At 36.3% G+C, this 20,637-nt stretch overlaps 1 protein-coding gene across 1 annotated transcript in view; it reads right to left on the minus strand.

The window, feature by feature from the left end:
- epha5 (EPH receptor A5) overlaps window positions 1-20,637 on the minus strand; it is a 106,259-nt gene that overhangs the window by 63,723 nt on the left and 21,899 nt on the right. Inside the window, exon 3 of the mRNA XM_079804515.1 lies at window positions 12,490-13,153. Within this exon, the coding sequence (XP_079660641.1) occupies window positions 12,490-13,153 (664 nt within the window). The remainder of the gene's footprint in view (window positions 1-12,489; window positions 13,154-20,637) is intronic.

The raw sequence follows: 20,637 nt of genomic DNA on the forward strand, positions 1-20,637 counted from the left end.
CTTCTCCATTCAACAAAAAACATATAGATCTTGCGTAGCCCCACACCTTTTCAGCGCTGCACTCATTGTGTTCTGCCTTCCGGTTTGTATTTCCACAGCATGAAGGTAAGGTCTTACGGATTTATCAATGAACCGCTCGTTTGAAAATCTCCCCGTTCTACTGACATTTCCCTGTTTAAAAAAGCAGCATATGCTGGTTAGGTATGTTTTGAAGGCTTTGGCAGCTGGTTTGAACTGGTTTATGCTGGTCCTTAGTTGGTCATGAGCTGGTTTAAGCTTGTCCTGAGCTGGAGTTAGTTTCTCAGGACCAGCACTTGACCAGCTTAAACCAGCTCATGACCAGCTAAGGACAGCTTAAACCAGCTCATGGCCAGCTTAAACCAATTCAAACCAGCTCAAACCAGCCGTCATGCTTCAAAACATACCTAACCAGCATATAGAGACAGAGCGACACGCGTCATAATCTGAAGGCCACGCCCACCGGGGGGGGGGACAATCCAACGCTCTCCATTGACTTTGCATTGCGTGAGGCTGCCTTCTTGTCATTTCGGACTTATAACAAAAAACTGAAAAATGTATAAAAGCTGATATGTGACAAAATGTACTGCAAACAAGCTAAACAAAACCCAGAAGCAAAAACCCAGACGTTTTTATAAGATGTTGACCCAAAAACGAGCGTTTAAGGACAAAAAAGTGGATTCAGGCCATTGAGACAGCGCGCGACGGGTCATATTACACTGAGAACTATGGCGAATAGAGGGGAACGTAATCAGCGACAGGAAATATAATATATAAAACAGACATTTGGATATTTGACTTAACAGTGACAAAATATTTACTGCACACATAGACATATTGAGGCATACTGAGTGTCAGGATCCCAAAATGTACCCATTCTTCCTGCTGAAGCTTCACTTCGTATTGCCTGTATCCACTTTTATCTTCTTAAACGCTCGTTTTTTTGGGTCGACAGCTTATAAAAACTTATTTCTGTGTTTTTTAGCTTGTTTGCTGTACACCTTGTCACATATCAGCTTTTAGACATTGTTCTGTTTTTTGTTATAAGTCCGAAATGACAATGAGGCAGCCTCCCGCAATGCAAAGTCAATGGAGAGCGTTGGATTGTTTTCCCCCCGGTGTGGGCGTGGCCTAAATACGCTCTGTCTCTATGCTGGTTTATTAGACAGGGTTGTTATGACATTCGCTTCAAACGTTACAATTTCCGTTAAAGGCACAACATGTAAGGGTTTTCAATTAAAATATCCAAAAACTACTACAACAATGTTACATATTTTTCTGACTTGTGTACTTTCATTATTCCAAATGTTTGGAAGAATGTTTAAATCCAGATAAATAAGCAATTTTAACCAGGACACGGACCGTGCCCATGCATCGCCTATCAATGATATCATACCCATGTTACCCACGTTTCGCAGTTTTATTTTGTAGAAACCATGGAAACACCAAAGACGTTTTAATATATTGTGTTTTATTAGACAGGTGAGCAACTGTTTGGATACATTCATCAACAGAAAAGTCTTATTGTTTAAATCTCATTTTCTTAAAGGACAACTCCGGTGAAAAATGACTAGTGCTTCCAAAGGATACACACTAAAGAGATGACGGATTATTCAACCGTGGCTCGACTTATCGACGCGGTTTTCCAAGATAGCTCCTGTCTGTATACGCGTAATGTATTGTCTTTATAAAGTATCTTCTTATTAAACTGTTTGTACCACTTACAATGTTCTCAATGCTTCGGTTTGCATGTAGGGACCCTCATTATGCTACCGTGTTAGTGTGAGGCTATTTTGAGCCTTGTTAGTGGTATTAACTAGCGATTTAATTTTACTTATTCTATGCCCCATATACTAGCGTTATAAGCTTATCTGTTTTTAGAGATAAAACTCTTTACATTTCGTCCCCTTGGAATTATAAGGTTCTATCTGACGTTTTTGTCAAAATTGAGTTATTCACATATTCTTATTCTGTGACAACTTATTTACATTATGTGATGTTTTTTTTAAAGTTGTGTACATTTTGGGACTTTTTATTGAAAAACAAAAAGGTTCTATCTACAAAGTCGAACTCTGACTTGGCTCTATAAGGTTCTATCTGCGTGAGCCAATCAGCACTTCGAATGCACAGAAGAGGACCAATCAGGATCAACTTTATAGGTTGTGTCGCCGGCTTTTTCCTTGACAGGAAAGATCACAGACACACAATATCTGTGAGGATTATGGCACACAATGCAAAGTTTTTAAGAAACCTCAAGATCGACAATTTTATTGACGATCTTGTCAAGGACAGCAGCCCGAATTCCAGGCATCACATATAGTCAGTGAATCATTTTTCAATGATTATTAAACTTTATGAATTAATTTGCTGAAGCATGTCTGTTTTCTTGCAGTTTTTAAAGTCTTAAAATGTCTTAATTTTTACAATATTAAGCCTTAAAGGTCAAATAGTAAAAAGTTTAATTGATGAGGTCTTAATTACAACAATAAACGTTAGCATGTTCTTTCAGCCATACTGATGTCTAGAGAGAAAGACATTTTACCTGGCCCACTTTAGGTGGAATAAAATCCTGCTCAGATGTATTACAGTAGCTGCTTTCTGTCTAAACAAAAGAAAGATGAACAATTTCTGCAATAATGTGTTTAATTACCCACCAAATTGGTACCAAAAATTTACATCTGCACTGGACAAAATATTTAGACCTGCCTAGCTTAATTTGAAATGTCCTAAATACATGGAAGTGCTAAAAATATGAAATAAATGTCATAAGAAAGGATACAATTTTACATTCCAACACATGTTGAGACATTGTTACAACATTATTTTTTATATTTAATGTTCAAATAATGGTTTGGCAGATAGAACCTTATAATTCTAAGCAAAAAGTGTTTTTTTAGAATTAGAAGGTTCTATCTGCATTTGACCCATTCCAAAAATCCCCATTTACAATTTTGAGAGGATTTTGATATTGTATATTTAGAATACATTTAGGGTCCCTGTTATTTTCATGTTTGAAAGAAACTTGTTCCCCATATACATTTTCCTATATGTAATGCAAAAACTTTGAAGCTCAATATCTCAAAACTGCTCAGAACGCAGATAGAACCTTATAATTCCAAGGGGACGATTTGATTTTCATGAAAACGCATCCCAGAGAACGATCTACTCAGTAACCATGTGTTAATTACCCCTATGTTAATTTTTCACCGGAGTTGTCCTTTAGTTTACAGCGAGTACCATGTTTTACCATGCCTAATATCGATGTAGCTTAATGCAGTGTGCAAAAAGTGTCTCATAGTAACCGCCGAGCGAGCGCACAGAGTAGCATTATAACATTACTTTCAACACACAAATGTATCTAATATGATAAAACAGCACTGTGTTACCCCACATGACTTTATATGTTTCTTGTAACTGAACAAGTCCTACAAGAGTTAAAAAATATAAAATCTAAAAATCCAAAGGGGTGAATGCTGCATTCAAACGCATGACCGGAAAAAAGCGGAAGTCATCTGCGGCATAATAAAAGCTCTGCGAAGTCAAGGCGCCATCAAATTACACCATTGTTTTGAATAAACGACCTCTAGCGCTGAAAAATTACATATTGTGTCTTTAACTCTACAATGAGTAAATCCACTTGACCAGCTAATTACTCTTCATCACTGATGAAATAGAAATATACAAAGCCCAAACACAAAGTTCAAACACAAAATTCTAAAGATGGCTTTGCGCTTGTTTTTCTGGCGGATAAGGTCTATACGTATAGTGGCCAAAACCTTTGTCTACTACGGTGAGTACTATGAACTCACGTTGAGTCTGAGTTTGAGTTGTATTCTTGGTTGGTTTGGCACCGTTTCCTGTTCTGTTTCCTGTGTTAGTATTTGTTACTATGGTTAATTATTGTTTGATTAATGCACTGCACCTGTTTCTCATTTCCTTTCACTGGTCTACGTTTGTATATAGCCCTGTGTTTGTAGTTTTCATTGTCTAATCTCGTCTAAGTTAAGCGGTTGTCCTTTTTGGAGATTTTTTTGTATTTTGAAATTGGGAGTATTTTTTTTGTTTGTTTTCGTTCAAATCAACTGTTGCGACTAGATCCAGCCTTTATTTTCGTCAAAGCTGTGACACTACTATGCAACAATATAATCTCTGGTTTTCTTTAGAATACATTTTGAAGGATGTTTACACTGCAAAACATTCACATTTCATACAAGGACAGTTTATGACTGTGGCTTCTAAGCTAAAGTATTCAAAACCATGATATATCGAAATATCGAAAATGTATATATATTTGATACAGTTAAATCTATAAAATTATTATTATTAATTGTATTCGAGTAGAATTATTACAATATATATTTTTTTATATTCATTATTTTAGTTTTTTCCATATTTTAATAATAAACTCATTTTTATTTTGTTCTTGTAAAGAGTATACCCAATTGTGTACATTTCCCTATGTTCATATATAAAAAATATTTAATAAAATATATTATATTATATAATATTTAATAAAAGAACACCACATATTTTAGACTGATTAACTATTTCCAGTCTAGTTTAAATTCCGCAATTTTTTTCCAATAATGTGCAGCCCTAAGTTGCAACTTAAATAAAATAACAGCATGAATATACTTCCAAATTCATTATACTGTGTCACAAAAATAAAGTAATGTGGATTTGGAATGGTATGATGATGAATGAATATTGACAGATTTTTGGTTGAGCTTTTCCTTTAAAAATAGACAACACTGTGGAAATACCATCCTCCACATTTCACTAAAACCCAGCCAGTACTTGTCTCCCGATGCTGTTAGCATGATGTTCCCTCCAAAATATCTTTGTCTTTGGTACATTTCCACAGTAGCTCAATCCCTTGGTATGCAGCGAGTGACCGGATCGAGTTTGACATTTGCAGCAGTAACGGCTGACAGGATTGAAAATACAGGGAGATCATTGGAGATCCAGCTCTTTCTGAAAGCTTCCGCCCCGGAGAGCCTGACTGAATTCCACAGAGGGCCGAACGCCATTCCATCCACCCCCCCTTCTGTATTTCAGTCCATCTTTCTCTGTGTTTTTCTCCCTCACTCACACCTCCACAGGCCAACAGGACAGTCTTTGCCAATTAGTTTGCTATGTCCACCACTGTTCATTTATATAAGACGTGGACTGGCATTACATTTTGGTGCAAATGACATTAATTCTCAATTCAACCATGTATGATATGGGTACATTGAAAAAGCTGATTCACTTCTGCTCTGTCTCCTGTTAATTTTGTCAGACATCAATTAAGGATTTTAAAAGGACACAGAGAAAAAGGGTGTCAAAATTACCATATTTGTACCTTTTTTTTTACCACAAAAAGGTACATAGTAGTACCTAAAGGTATGTGTGTGTACTCTAAGGTACTAATATGCACCTTTTAGGAGTAAAACATGTACAAAAATGTCCTTTTAAGGGTACTGCCCCAGCGACAAGCTGCTGTACCCCTAAAGGTACAATTTTGACACCCTTTTTCTCGGTGTTCAAGACTCTGGATTTAGGCTAAATACTTTGGTCATCTTGGTATATAAATACAGTATATTAATCAGAAAGTACTGTAATAAAATCTGGATTTAACACAATGGTACTTTGATTGAGTCAGCCATATGTAAAAGCAAACAAAAATGAAGAATCACAAAAGAAAAAGAAAGTATTAAGAAAAAAGAAAAAACAAAGAATCACAATATATAAATAATAAGCAAAAATTGATTGAAAAAAATAATGACTGCTATAAAAGAAGCTTAAAAACTTTGATTTTTTTTTTAATTTATCTCGTAGCATCAATGGTTTTTGCAACACATATCAGTGGTGATACATACTAATTAATTTGCAATGCCCCTTTTAATCTGCATTTCAGTCACGTGTAAGCTTGTGATATAGTGTTTTACATTGCATACATATAAAAAATAAAAATAAAATGTGCTTAATATACTTTATTTTTCTTTTGCAATACTTTAATGATTTGCAAAGATATGTGGCATGGATTTGTCTCCAAATTACTTTATGTAATAGTCGCCTACGTGTTTTATGTTATACAATTCTACATCAGTCAAATGTTTACATTAATCAGAAAATGGTGATATAGACACATCAGTCAAATGTGAAACTGCACAGAGGAAAGGTATAATTAGAATCACTTTCAGAGCATATTTGTTCAGCTAATGAACCGTGATTGACAACCACAATCCTGCAAACATTTAAACCTGCAATTATGTTCACAGAACACATCTTCTAATAAACATAATGTTATCGTCCGATGGTGTGGTTACAATTACAGGAAGCGTTATCGTTCTAAGAAATGGCCTTAAAGTCACCACAAAATCTAAAGGTTTAATCAAAATGTCTTGTTTTTGTATGGTATTAAATATTGATTAATATTTGTTTAATGATGTGCTCTTGCAGCATCTCTTCCCTTCTCTGATGATGTGTTCACTGGCACGAGGGCGGGACTTCCTGTCACTCACATGAGATCCACCAATAGCAAATCGAGTCAATTCCCCATAGACAAAATTTGTTCTTGTTCCAGAAGCCATTTCACTCAGATATACATGACAATAGGGGGAAAAAAGACTAGTGCAACTTCCATTTCATGCTGACTTTAAGGCCTTTCCTGCTGGGTAATTGCACACAATTTAATAGGCCTACTACAATCTGTCATAGTTCAGCTCAGTTGATCTATTCCATTCTATTCTATTCTATTCTATTCTATTCTATTCTATTCTATTCTATTCTATTCTATTCTATTCTATTCTATTCTATTCTGTTCTGTTCTGTTCTGTTCTGTTCTGTTCTGTTCTGTTCTGTTCTGTTCTATTGCAAGAGGAACAAATTGTCCTCTAAGCCATTAACCTCTGCATTATTTCTTCTGCTCTGATAAAATGTCCTTGCTTATTTGACAAACTGAATGTATTCAGTGTGTCTCCCTAAAGAGCCAGACAACCCCTTTCCTCTTTATCTCAGGTGCCTGTCATGTTTACATTAATTTTGTAATTGCTTGCACAAAACATCTGAATAGGAACAGCATTGCACACCCACACCCACATCTCAGAATACCCATTGTACCATTTTTCCTACTGAATTGTAGCCCGTCCTCCAGACAAAAGCACCGAAAGCGTTTCCGACACGTTGTCGCCTGGTCTGCTTGGTAACCTGGCCAACTGCACAAACCAACTCCCTCTAAAGCTTACACTGCAGAAGCACCGGACATTCCCTCGGGACAGCTCAATGGAAATTAATTCGCACAGAAATAACACACTGCGCTCAAAAAAGAATCCTTATCGCAAAGCTCCAACTCTGGCAGCAGACAAAGGAAGCAATCTGAGCAGAGGAGGAGGAAGAGGATGAAGGCACTGTTTCATTCACAGGACACACTGCCCTCCTCCAGCACTGGAGCGTGGACCCCTCTATCACTTCCTGTCTTTTCCATCCAAGCCATCATTATATCCTCTGAGCTCCAGTGGTGTGGATGGGGGTTGGGTAAAGCCATCATAACTAAGACTTAAACGACAGAGAAAACAGCACCTCATGTTTAACTGGAAGAGTAATGATTAAATGGAAAACTAACTCAGTAGGACTTAAAAAATGGAAAAGAACAATAATCTTTACATCGCTCTTTTCCATATGCCAAGTAGCCAGTAAGAGCTGTGTGTGTAAACCTCACTCCCCTGCGCTCTAGCGACTGATGCTAAAGGCTGCAATGTTTAGCGTTGTTGTTAACGCGCCCGCCTTCCACACCGGAGACCCCGGTTTGAATCCTGCGTAGATCGAGTAGATCTAGATAGAGTAGGACCGGTTACACATACAACAACAGTTCATAGTGATCATGTCTTTCAAGCTGCAAAAAACATCATTAAACTATCAAAGTCCACACAATTTGTGCGTAGTGCATTCCATTGCAAGTCTACTAAAGTAATATGATAGGGTTGTCTGAGAAACGGTGAAAGGATGACCTCTGACCCAATGTATGACATATTATTTTATACAACTCTGATTGTGTTTGGCTGAAAGAAGACAGTCATGTTCTTAGGATGGCTTGAAGGTGCGTAAATTATAGGATAATTTTCATTTTGGGGTGATCTATTCCTTTAATGAGATTTTAAATATTGGTTTAAAAGTAACTTTTTCCCCCAAATTTAACCTTTTTATTCATTAATTTGTGTGGTATTTATTAGCTGTTTATATACAATAATTATGCCTAGAGCACAAAGCTTTCCAAACGATGCACTTTTTAATTTACATTTTAGCACTGTACAGTACACAAGCTTCCGAATTTGAGTTTTCTTGCCATTTCAGAATAGCGACAATTTCACTTTTTTTCTCAAAGAATAGCAATTATTTCTATAGTTAAAGAGAGGAAATGTTTTCTAAGACACTGATACAGACTGATCCATTATGAGTTGATTATGCTGTTTCCTGGAACACAGTGAGCCCACCTAAAACTGAGAGAAAAACTTCCTGTCAAATTTGAAGACATTTCCATTGAAAAGTTGATATTTGTGAGGCACAAACATTTAACTTTTTGTGGTATTTATAGCTGTTTATATACAATAATTATGCCTAGAGCACATCCCACACAGAGCAGATCGAGTAGGACTGGTAACACATACAACAGCAGTTCATAGTGAGCATGTCTTTCAAGTTCCAAAAAACATATCAAAGTATCAAAGACCATACAATTTGAGTGTAATGCATCACATTGCAAGTCTTCTAAAGTAATAGGTTTGTCTGAAAAACTGTTTAATGTGATTATTTACTAATAAAGATCTAACCGAGCCATAAGCTAACTGAAGACTAGAACAAATATAGATGGACGACATGATCTGTGAAACAAGACTTTCAGTTTCTAATATGAAACAAGACACCGCAAAGATCTGCTACCCCCTGTGTTTGCATCTCAAGAAGGATGTTAAAGAAAGCAAGAGCATGGTTCACAGGGAATCGACAGTACTTTCATCACCCTGCAACTTAACTTGCAAACAGATGAATCAATTTAAATTTTAATACTGTTGACGATCAAAGACTGACTGTGGTTGCTACAGAAACCAAAGTCAGAATGCTGCATATATTTACTTGCCAAAAGAAAGGTTAAGGTATTTAGAAAAACACAGTCTTTTTTGCACAGCATCTAATCAATTTAGGACAACTGCTACTAAAGAGAGAGAAAAATTACTGGCTACAAGTGATAGACTGTTAAATCAATTGGCTGTTTTTTTTTTGTTTTTTTTGTTTTTTTGTTTTTTGTAAATGCAGAAAGTGTATGTACATTTCACTTGTTATTATTATATTTATGAAGTCTTACTGGCATTATATAATTCACTGGCCACTCTTTTGTAAAGACACTGGAGATATCATTAGAAAGATACACAATCAGAGTTATAATAAATAATATCCAGGCTCTTCCCAGCTTTTCAATTGAATTGAAGTTTTTGAAGCTCCAAAAAGCGCATCCATCCATCATTAAAATAATCCATACGGCTCCAGTGGGTTAAAAAATGCCTTCTGAAGCGAAGCGATGGGTTTTTGTAAGAAAAATATCAATTTTTAAAACTTTATTAACTATGATCACTGGCTTCCACCAAAACTCGCACATGCAATCACGATAGAGTCAAGTTCCAGCGGAAGGGTGACCTCAGACCCAATGTATGAGCTGGGAAGAGCCAGGATGACATTTAATATAACTCTGATTGTGTTCGGCTGAAAGAAGAAAGTCATGTTCTTAGGATGGCCTAAAGGTGAGCAAATTATGGGAAAATTTAAAAATATTTGGTGAACTATTCCTTTAGTTGAGTTTATTATTTTTAAAAAGTTTTTCCCCAAATGTAACTTTTTGAATTTATAATTTTTTTGTGGATTAGCTGTTTATATACAGGAATTATGCCTAAATTAGAGCACAAAGCTTTCCAAATGAAGCACTGTACAGTACATGACCTTCCAAATTTGAGTTTCCTTGCCATTTCAGCATGGTGACGATTTCACTTTTACTCAAACAATGGCAATTATTTATATAGTTAAAGAGAGGAAATGTTTTCTAAGACACTGATACAGACTGATCCATTATGAGTTGATTACGCTGTTTCCTGGAACACAGTGAGCCCACCTACAACTGAGAGAAAACTTTCCTGTCAAATTTGAAGACATTTCCTTTGAAAAGTTGATATTTGAGAGGCACAAACATTGTGCTCAAACTTCACATAAGTTTCAAATTGTCTCAAGTTGCAGTTGTTTGTTGCAGTATAGAGTGCTCTCCACTAATATTGGCTCCCTTTGTAAATATGAGAAAAGAACGCTGTGAAAATAAATCTGCATTGTTTATCCTTTTTATCTTTCAAAAGTTCTAACCTTTTATATTGAAGTAAACAATTTAAAGTGGGGGGGAAACGCACATTATAAAATACATGTTTTCCTCCAATGCATGTTGGCCACAATTATTGGCACCCCTGGAAATTGTTATGAGTATAATATCTCTGAAGTATATTCCCAGTCATATTTACTTCCTAGGGTGACTAGGAGCATGAAATTGTCCAGCCATGACTTCCTGTTTCACAGGAGTATAAATATGAGGAAACACAAAGACCAAATTCCCTTATTCATTCATTTGTTTGGGAGGGTTTCAAGAAAAACCATCCTTCCTCACTCATCCAAAAACAAACTCCAACATTTTTAGTTGTCTGACACGGCTGGAGCTTCAAAAGGGACCTGGTTCTATGGTCAGATGAAACTAAAAACAAAAAGCTTTTTGGCAGCAAACCACCAGATGGGTTTGGTGCAAACAGGGATAAAAAGTACCTCATTCCAATGGTTAAAAATACTGCTGAATGTTGTGGGCCTTTTTTTTTTTTGTTAGCTGGAGGTCCTGGACATCTTTTTCAGATACATGGTATCATGGATTATAGCAAATACCAACAGATTAAAAAAAATCTAAATTTGATGGCCTCAGCTAGAAATCTTATAATGGTCTATGATTAGATCTTCCACCAGGACAATGATCCAAAACAAACGCACAACACAAAATAGTTTCAATGAGCACAAAATGAAGCTTCTGCCATGGCCATTCCAATTCCTGACCTAAACCCTATAGAAAATAAGTGGGGTGAACTGTAGCACCAACATGGAGCTGGGAATCTGAAGGATCTAGAGAGATTCTATATGGAGGAATGGTCTCTAATCTCTTGTCAGGCGTTCTCCAAAATCATCAGGCATTATGGAAGAAAACACAGAGCTCTGTGGAAATTGGAATTTGGGTGCCAATAATGGTGGCCAACGTGAACTTGAGAAAAACATTTATTTCATAATGTGAGTTTCCCCCACTTTCAATTGTTTTACTTCAATGAAAGGTTCGAATTTTGTGATTTAAAAAAAAAAGAACGATCAAAAGGATAAACAATGCAGATTTCACGAGTTCACACTTACAAATAAGTCAGATAGAATAAAGGGTATGCGTATTTGGCGTGCTGTCCGAGAAGAGGAGACTTCCCCCGTATCTCTGGTTAAGAAAGTAATCAGGTGAGTGTGAGGAAGACGGGGTGGTGGAGGGATGCTGAAAACCTGTCAAGGAACATTGGTGAGTTGACTGGGTTTTATATAGTCTTCCACTTGTGCTGATTGGGTAGACATGTTGATTACTGATTGCTGACAGCTTGTTGGAATGACATAATGATTGGATAGATCATTTGAACGTGCTCCTCCCAAACTTTGTTAATGAAACGTCATTTATTTTTGCAGCCCTCTTTGCTCCTACTTACTAAGGGTGCCAATATTAGTGGAGGGCACTGTAAGTAAATGGTGTATTAAAAAAAAAAATTTATATATATGTATATATATATATATATATATATATATATATATATATATATATATATATATATATATATATATATATATATATATATATATATATATATATATATATATATATATATATATATATATATATATTTATATATATATATACAGTATATACATAGAGACAACAGTATCCGGCATGAAGTGGGCTGCTATCAAGTTACATTCATTTTCTTGTTCATATCAATGAATCATTTGTCTGTCATTCATATACCTTCTGACAGCTGTTTCTCCACCAACCCACTTCTACCATTACTTGCATGATTAACAACGCCTCTCACCACTGAGTCACGTAAATCCTTCTAACTATTCTGAGAAAGTATCTTAAATACCTGTAGTATCTTAAATATACACGCCACCATTATGAACATCTTAAATATAAACTCCGGCTGGCATAATACATGTGAAATTAAAACCGTAAAATCACTAGATTGTGAAATGAATGTCACAGTCTACCCACGCAATACAAAGAGGTCAGGTTCTCATCAGCGCCTGTGACATTCAGAGATGCAGTTCAAGGGGAATATGTCACACATGTGTGGCATCGGCAGCACTCGCATTTGCATAATAATGAAGATGTTCACCAACCTTGACAGGAGCCATTAACTTCCTCATGGCCCGCCTGGCACATGCACCTCCCAATGGGCACCAGCCACTCCCCCTCCGCACTGCAATGCATTCTGGGAAGTTCATCAGCCACCGAATTGTTGACGCAGGTCCCTGACACCTCAAGAAGCTGCGAGGAATCTGCCCCGGTTATAGTGTCCGGGAAGAGGGCCAAATTCTTGACAACAAAAGGACACTTTTTGTAGAAGACACGGACGGACACGAGCGCGATACACGCGCCCAGGTCTTGGAAAGCCAGGTAGAAGCCTTTCTTGGTCAGCGGTCCCACATCCCTAACTTCCGTGTTTAGCTTCATGACCCTGTCTCCGAGATCAAGCTCTGTGAAGCTCTCGTCAGCCGCGATAGTGTCGATCTTCGTATATTGGCTTTCCCGAATATTCCTTCTCTCCTCGTCGTTGGTTTCATAATAGTAGACATTGAAAGTCTCCTTGCATGTGCCCAGTCCTCCAGGGAGACTGTTGCAGTCCCGTAGAGTGAACTTGAGCTCCAGGAACACTCGCTGAGCACCTTGGTTTATTATCCAGTTTGTCTGCAACCAGTTGTTCTGGTTGTGCTCCATCACCTTACACACCTGGTATGTGTGGATGGGTGCATAGTTCTCGTCCACCTCTCCGATTTCTTCCCACTAAAACACAAGGAGAGAAAAAGCAGAATAACCTGTTAACTGTCACTCCACTTTTTGAGCATAGACTATTCAAACTTAAGTGGTTGTATTTCGTGAAGGCTTTGAAACAGTGTAAAAAAGTTACAGAAGTTTAAGTTTACTGTAAAGCCTTAAGTATACTGTTGCACCTACATGTCTATTAACTCTTGTTAGAGTGTTAGTAGAGTATTAGTATACTGGTAGGGTTAGGGTTAGAATAAGTTGACATGTAGTTGCAAAGTTACTTATAGTCAGCAGAATGTCTGTTGAGGAGCACCACTAATAATTTCTAATGAGAGTTAGTTGACATGTAGTTGCAAAGTTACTTATAGTCAAAAGAATATTCAAAAGGGACTATCAAAATAAAGTGTTACCCATGAACTTACTCTAGTAATAACAGTAAATTAATAATAATTACATGCAACTAACCCTGAACCAACTCGATATTAAATAAATGTGGTTAATTAATATTACTCAGTACTTAAATGTATAATTGAGTTGTTTTAAGGGCAACGTAAAATCCAAAACCCAAAGTTTATACTCTAAATTGTTATAAAATCAAAGCCACATGTCTAACCAAGTTGTGTTCCAAATTTGAAGTTGATATCACAAAAAAATGTTTATATTGTTTAGGCATTATACCAAAAATAGCCACTGTGTGAAATCCACATTCAAAAGAACATGCAACAAATTGCATTCTCACAAATGAATACATTTCTTTAGCAATATCACTTTTATCACAAAAAATATGGAATAATTAATGGAAATTATGGAACCCTGAGTCTCAGACCATTCCAACGATGTGTTTTGTCAAGATTAGAAAAATATATATATAAAATACTGTAGTAAATTCTGTCAAATTTGAAACATGAGACCTCCTACTAGGGGGAGGAGCCCACTAAAAGGGTTTTCCATGGTAATGCAATGTCCGAATTCAAAATGTTTTTTTAAATATTTAAGCTTTCGACCTAATTTATTATGATCACTAAAATATGTGATAGGAACAAAAGGTAATAAAAAGTGTGCTGAGTGTCCTGCTGACAGTAAAAAGGTCACTTTCCGGCACTGAGGTGAATTCTGGAACAGACTTCTACATGACAGTAAAAGCGCATTACATCACAAAAGTGTGGATTCGGAGTGGCCTCATCCCAAATGCAGGTCTACATTTGGGTGACATAATGTTCGTGTTTGGCAGAAGGGTGCACTGAGGGTGAATTATGCCCGGAAAGGGTGCGCTCGCCTCCTCTGAATCATGAAAGGACAAATTGTACACCCTGCGCTCTAGTGGACTTCATGGACATTTGGGTCAAGTGCAGTCTGGGAATTATATTAAAAATATGCAGTGGCTGATGCAATAAAAGTTTAACTGGATTTTAAGGGTGTTTCTTCAAGTAAACTAATCCTTAACATTCACTTTTACACCCTCACTTGTTTATTTAATTTATCTGGTGGTTCACAGGGAATTTTTCTCATCTTTTTTGCGAACTGTCATGAACCATTATCATTTCTATCACAAATTGTGTACCTTGTGTCCTGTGATTCTGTGATGGAAATGACGTTTGTGTTTAAGATAATGTCTGATAGCTAGCATTTTATGTATCATAAATACACAAAACCTTCCTCATAATTTGACAAAATCAAATAGTCTGTTCACATGTTGATTTTTCTTTGTTTACTTCACATATCACATGATCTTTCCCTTTTCTTTACACATCGCTTCACACACGTATGAAATTATATAGACTAACTTTTGAAGTTTATTATAGTGGCAACATGACAAAATGAACAAGACAAAAATGAAGTACAAATGTATATAAATATTTCCTCAAAAATAAATATTACTGTACACTACATTACCTTTATTTCTATTTCATATAAATTCATCAAAGAATCCTTAAAGAAAACGGTTGATTTTCAACATTGATAATAATAATCAGAAAAGTTTCTTGAGCACCAAATCATCATATTAGAATGATTTCTGGAGGATCATGTGACACTGAAGACTGGAGTATTGATGCTGATAATTCAGCTTAAGGAATAAATTGCTTTAAAAAATATAAATAAACTCTTGAATTATTTTAAAACATTAAAGTAGAAAATTAGACAATTCTTGGTCAAATTACTGCAGCCTGGCTGATCATAAGAAACTATCAAAACATTATCAAATCTTTATTGCTATTTATTATTATTTGTTGACTTTATATGTAATGATTCATATTTCTATAATGGATTTTCAGCAAATGTCTGGCTCTGGACAAGGGTAAAACAATAAAATCTATAAAAGACATTTCTAAATTAGCCAGGCATAGTAGAGTAAGAAAAACAACAATTTACATTCTGCCAGTGAAGTTAATCAATTTTATTAAACACTGTACTGAGGACTTATATTTAAGAGTACATTAGGGAATGTAACACAATACTGTACGAGAACCTCTGAAGAACATTGTGGCATCCATTCACACAACACAACCGCCACATCTAACAAAATATACGTCTGTATGTTTTGCTGTCCATAGAGATGCTCAATAACAATACATCAGGTGGCAGAGAGATTGGAAAAACAATCTGCCAGCTATAATCTACGCAGTCAGGAGGCTTGTAACATGGCAGTTAACAAAGCAAGACCTCGAAATGCACCCTGAGGGCCCGAGCGGCCCTTCAGCGCTCTTCAAAAGCGCAGTCAATGACCAGAGAGACCCTCCCGAGGCCTCATATTACCTCTGCCTGACACTCTCTGAATGTGAGCGATTGTGAGTTGTGTGGACTGTAGAAGAACTGAAGTCTGGACCACTGGGAGTCATACAGCGTGTGCTAATAGTTGAGTCTCGCAGTTCAGACACCAGCTCTTTTAGTAGGACTTACTGTTAGAAGGAGCACAAATTATGAAGTTCTGTGTTGGCAGTAATTTGTTATTAATTTCAAAGACATAACTGCTTCAAAATCTATTAAATACATGATGCATAGGGCCTTTATCTCATTCTAGTTATAGACTGAGTTTGAAATATTATCCTATTGAAAAACTATACTTTTGGCAGTATGCCCTTGTGGAAAAAGAAGTAAATTCCAGCATACTTTTAGAAAGAGTACTTATTATGGAAATAATATAAAAATATATACATAAGTGTAAACTGAATGTAATGTTTTTGGACATTTAGTATACAGTATGAAGTATAGTTAAAATATTCAATTAGCAGAACTTTAGAGGGCTTTTTGACCCACTTAAGTGGTACATCTTTATATACAGTATATTTCATAATTACTGATATATTGTCTTTGAATTACGATTATAGTGTGTAGTGTGCTGCTGTACGTACTGACAAGCATTTATGGTAAACTAAAACATTTAATGTCATTATTATTGAAACATGTATGTAATGAATTTAAATACATTAAATAATTACACATTTGTAATTTAGTACATTTAAAATCTATTAACTTTAATGTAATATCTAATAACACTACAGATAAAATTAGAATCAATTGCTTTACATGTGCTTTATGTTAATCAACACATTAAAAATGGTACCACTACAGAGAGGCATGGAATCCCTTTCTAGAACATTTTCATTCACTGTTCTTTGCTGGTGGAACGATCTTCCCACCTCCATCCGGAATGCAGAATCTGACAACATTCAAAAGACATCTGAAAACACATCTCTTCCGTGAGCACTTAACCTCATCTTTAAAAAAAAAAAAAAAAAATCCTCTATTCTAGCTTATGCTGATTTTTTGCCTCTTCATGACAGAGCACTTTTTAAAACTCTTTAAAAAAGAAAAAAGTATTTTTCACTGCCAGCATTTTTGAACAAGCCATTCATGGCTCCCAGAGTTTTTTTGTTGTATGTATATCTGAACATATCAACATAAGGAACAGAGCACCTGTTTGTAAAAAATAAAAAGTTTTATTCTAGCTTCGTGCATTCATTTTTTATCAACACTTGAATATGGGTAAGTTTCATAAAAAAGCAACATTTTGAATAAAAAGCTGAGAAAATCAAAGACTACATCCAGATGGGATTCAGAATGATGATCAAAACACAAATGGAGCAGATCAAGTCCATCAACACCCCTAAAACACCCACAGTCCTATAGCTTGTCCTGGGTCGACATTTCATTCAGTAACATTAGGCAGTTTTGATTCATATGCTTTTTATTAATGTTGATGATCGGGTTATTTCTGTTTACATATGATATTGTTTGTTCCTGCTTCTTTTTCGCTTGTGTTTCACTTAATATTTCCGTCAATGGCAGGGAAAAAGTTAATTGAATTAAGAAAAAGGGTAATGCTCTATTTTAGTGTCATTGACATATGTTCCATGTAGTTACTGTAGTAATAACTATATAATTACATAAATACTAACCCTATGCCAAACCCTAATCCAAAAGTAAGTACAAGTTGTTAATTATTTTTACTCAGTACTCAGTCAGCAAAGTGTACACTCTTTAAGCACACTTAAGTGGCTTTTAATTAGGGTTGAGTATCGTTTGGGTTTTTTTCGATTCCAGTGCCAAACCGATACTTTTAAAACGGTACCGGTGCCTAAACTGTGCCTGAACCGATACTTTTAAAAAAAAAAGGCCAAAAAACGAGGTGGATGACATTAAATGGCTTTTTATTTATTTATTTTTTATTTAAATTGAACCATTTATTAAAAGTTTAATGTATACTTAAATGTATGAACATAAATAAATACAAAACACAATTTACTTATTAACTAATTATTATTGACTTATTTACAAATTAACAGTAAAACCTAAGCCACCTAACCCAACTACAATAGGCCTAATTTAACTCTAAATAACAGTTACAGTAATAACAGCAGTAGTCTGTATTCTTGGTATGCTACAAACCAGCTTCAAGCTTCAGCTTTATTTTGAAATATGATCATATTCTCTGGCTAAATATTTTAGAACGCATCGCCTTAATGTTTCCATGGCGACGCGTTATGTTGCTCACATGAAACACAGCAGCCGCAATAGCGCTGACAGCTCAGCTGTATCGGGTTTATTTAGTTTTTTCTTTTTATTCAAAATATTCACAAACTTCTTAACTGTGTCAAACTATCTGATGTTCAAATGTGTGAGTGAATGGGTGTTAGTTGATCTATAAAGCGCAATGGGCGGCGCCATGTTAGTTTGCGCCTCAGAATCGGATCTGTCGTTTGAATTTTGGCACCGAAATTAGGAACCGAAATTTGCGTTCTGATTCGGTCCGGTACATACCGTTTATATAAGTACCAGTGCCATATTGGCACCGGGTTTCGGTACCCAACCCTACTTTTAATACATTAATATTATATTATCTGCATGAACAATAAAAAAAAACGACTTTTTAGATTTGAAGTACACTACAAGTGCACACTAATTTCAATCAAGCACACTTTTTGCACACGCATTTTGGGCCCTATCTTGCACCCAGCGCAATTGACTTTGTACACCGACGCATGTGTCATTCCTATTTTGCACCCGCGCAAAGCGCGCTTTTCCCTCCACAGAAGCACGGCGCTAAACTAGTGAATGAACTTGCGCTCCCTGGGCGGTTCAGCGCAAAAAAGGAGGCGTGTTCCGGCGCAAACAATCCCTGGTGCTATTTTGCTGTTCCATTAAACAATTGCGCCACTGACCAGAAAAAACCTAGTCTAAAGTCAGTGGCGCGTTGCGCGTTGTTCATTATGCTATTTTAAGGGCGCATGCTTGACCATAATGTATAGCGTGCACAACGCGCAAACACTTTGCTCATGTAATCTACACAGATGCAACAGTTATTTTTGCAAATCATAAATTGTTACACTAAAAAAATATTAACACATTAGATGACGGAAATGTGCCACGAAGATGTGAAAAAATAGGCATAAATCTAGCTTACAAATGATTCAGGCTAATTGTAATAATTAAGGATAAGACCTGTTTGCCCAATAGTGGCAAGACATATATGTATATAAGGACATCTTTGTCCGTCAAGAACCAGGAAAAAAAATCGACTGAAAAACTGAAAAAACTGAAAGACTGAAAAAAAAAAAGACTGTGAAATCACCTTTACCATAATGTACAACATTACAACTTCACTTCTCTGTCTTTCACTGCTCTTACAAGAACATCAGTCTCCTCGGCTGTGAACCGCTCCTGGGGTGCGCCTGGTAAATACGCCATAATAATAGCAATCCATAATGGAACTTGCGCACCTGCTTTTACAGGGAATGTTGGATGACGCTCGGATTGGTTTATTCACGTTACGCCCAAACCACACCTATGAATAATGAAGCTACTTCAGACCAACCCATTTTAGATTTGCGCCGGGCGCAAGAGCCATTTATCCCGCCGGGAAAATAGCAACAGCGCCGAGACCCGCCCACAAAGTTACTTGCGCTTCGCGCTTTGACACTTGCGTTTCAGATCGTTAAAATAGGGCCCTTAGAGTGAAGCTTCACGGAGGAATGAGGTAGACTCTGTTTGTCAAAATATCCAGTATTACAGAACATGCTGCACAGAATATTCTTCAGTTATAGATAAATGTTAACAAGGTTTTAGCTAGGAAATCAGTATCTGTACTATGGCAAAGCACATTCAATAATTCATTGGTATTACGAACCATTCAATGAATATTTATTCAAGGCACATACTCACCAATTCTGCAGCTAAGAAAGATATGCATCACTTCTTTCATTCAATGTGTCCCACTAACAGAATATTGTCATGAAATCATTTATATACACTGTTTTGTATCCAACATAAAATTCTGACACGAGCTGTATCCAATTTCAAAGTCTAAGCACAAGCTGGAAAATAAATCACAGTTTCACAGTGCCATTACTACTCTTCCTTTTTCTCTCTCTTGCTTTTGATAATCTGCCAACATCCTAACTGAAATGAAACCTCTTAAGTGACTGATTTGGAATATAAAAAATAGCACAACTACCATGGAGACTCTTAATTCCAACAGAATTTGGGTTAGCATGTTGCTAAGCTAACACTGTAATACTCAACTAATGGAACATTTTAATTTCATTCCAGTCAGCCAAACGCACATATTACCATCTGAATATTACTCGAGCAGAGGTGATCATATTCAGCTATAGAGCCTTCGGTGATGCATCAGAACCACAATGCTACAGAAAAGTGTGTGTTACAGATTTCTCCAATATGAGTCACTGTGGCCATGATCTGGTAAATTACATTGGCAAAGCTGCAATTTAGGGAAAGCCACCATTTGAAATGAAAATGGGCCTGTGTGAATTTGGATCACGCAGACAACCAAGGGCGTTTGGATATTCGTTTCAAGCTCTCATATGAAAATGCATTACTAATAGCTACCAGGCACCCCGGGACGACACCATTTTTGACACATGCATGAAGATGAATAGACAATTCCAAAAGACCTTCATTACAAAAACACATCGAAAAAGGAGATTGCACGTGTCACAGCTGTGTAGTGATAACATGAATCATACCAAGCCAAAGATTGAAAT

The sequence above is a fragment of the Gobio gobio genome (genome assembly GCF_949357685.1).
Source record: "Gobio gobio genome assembly, chromosome: 22".
In the NCBI taxonomy this organism is placed as follows: Eukaryota; Metazoa; Chordata; class Actinopteri; order Cypriniformes; family Gobionidae; genus Gobio; species Gobio gobio.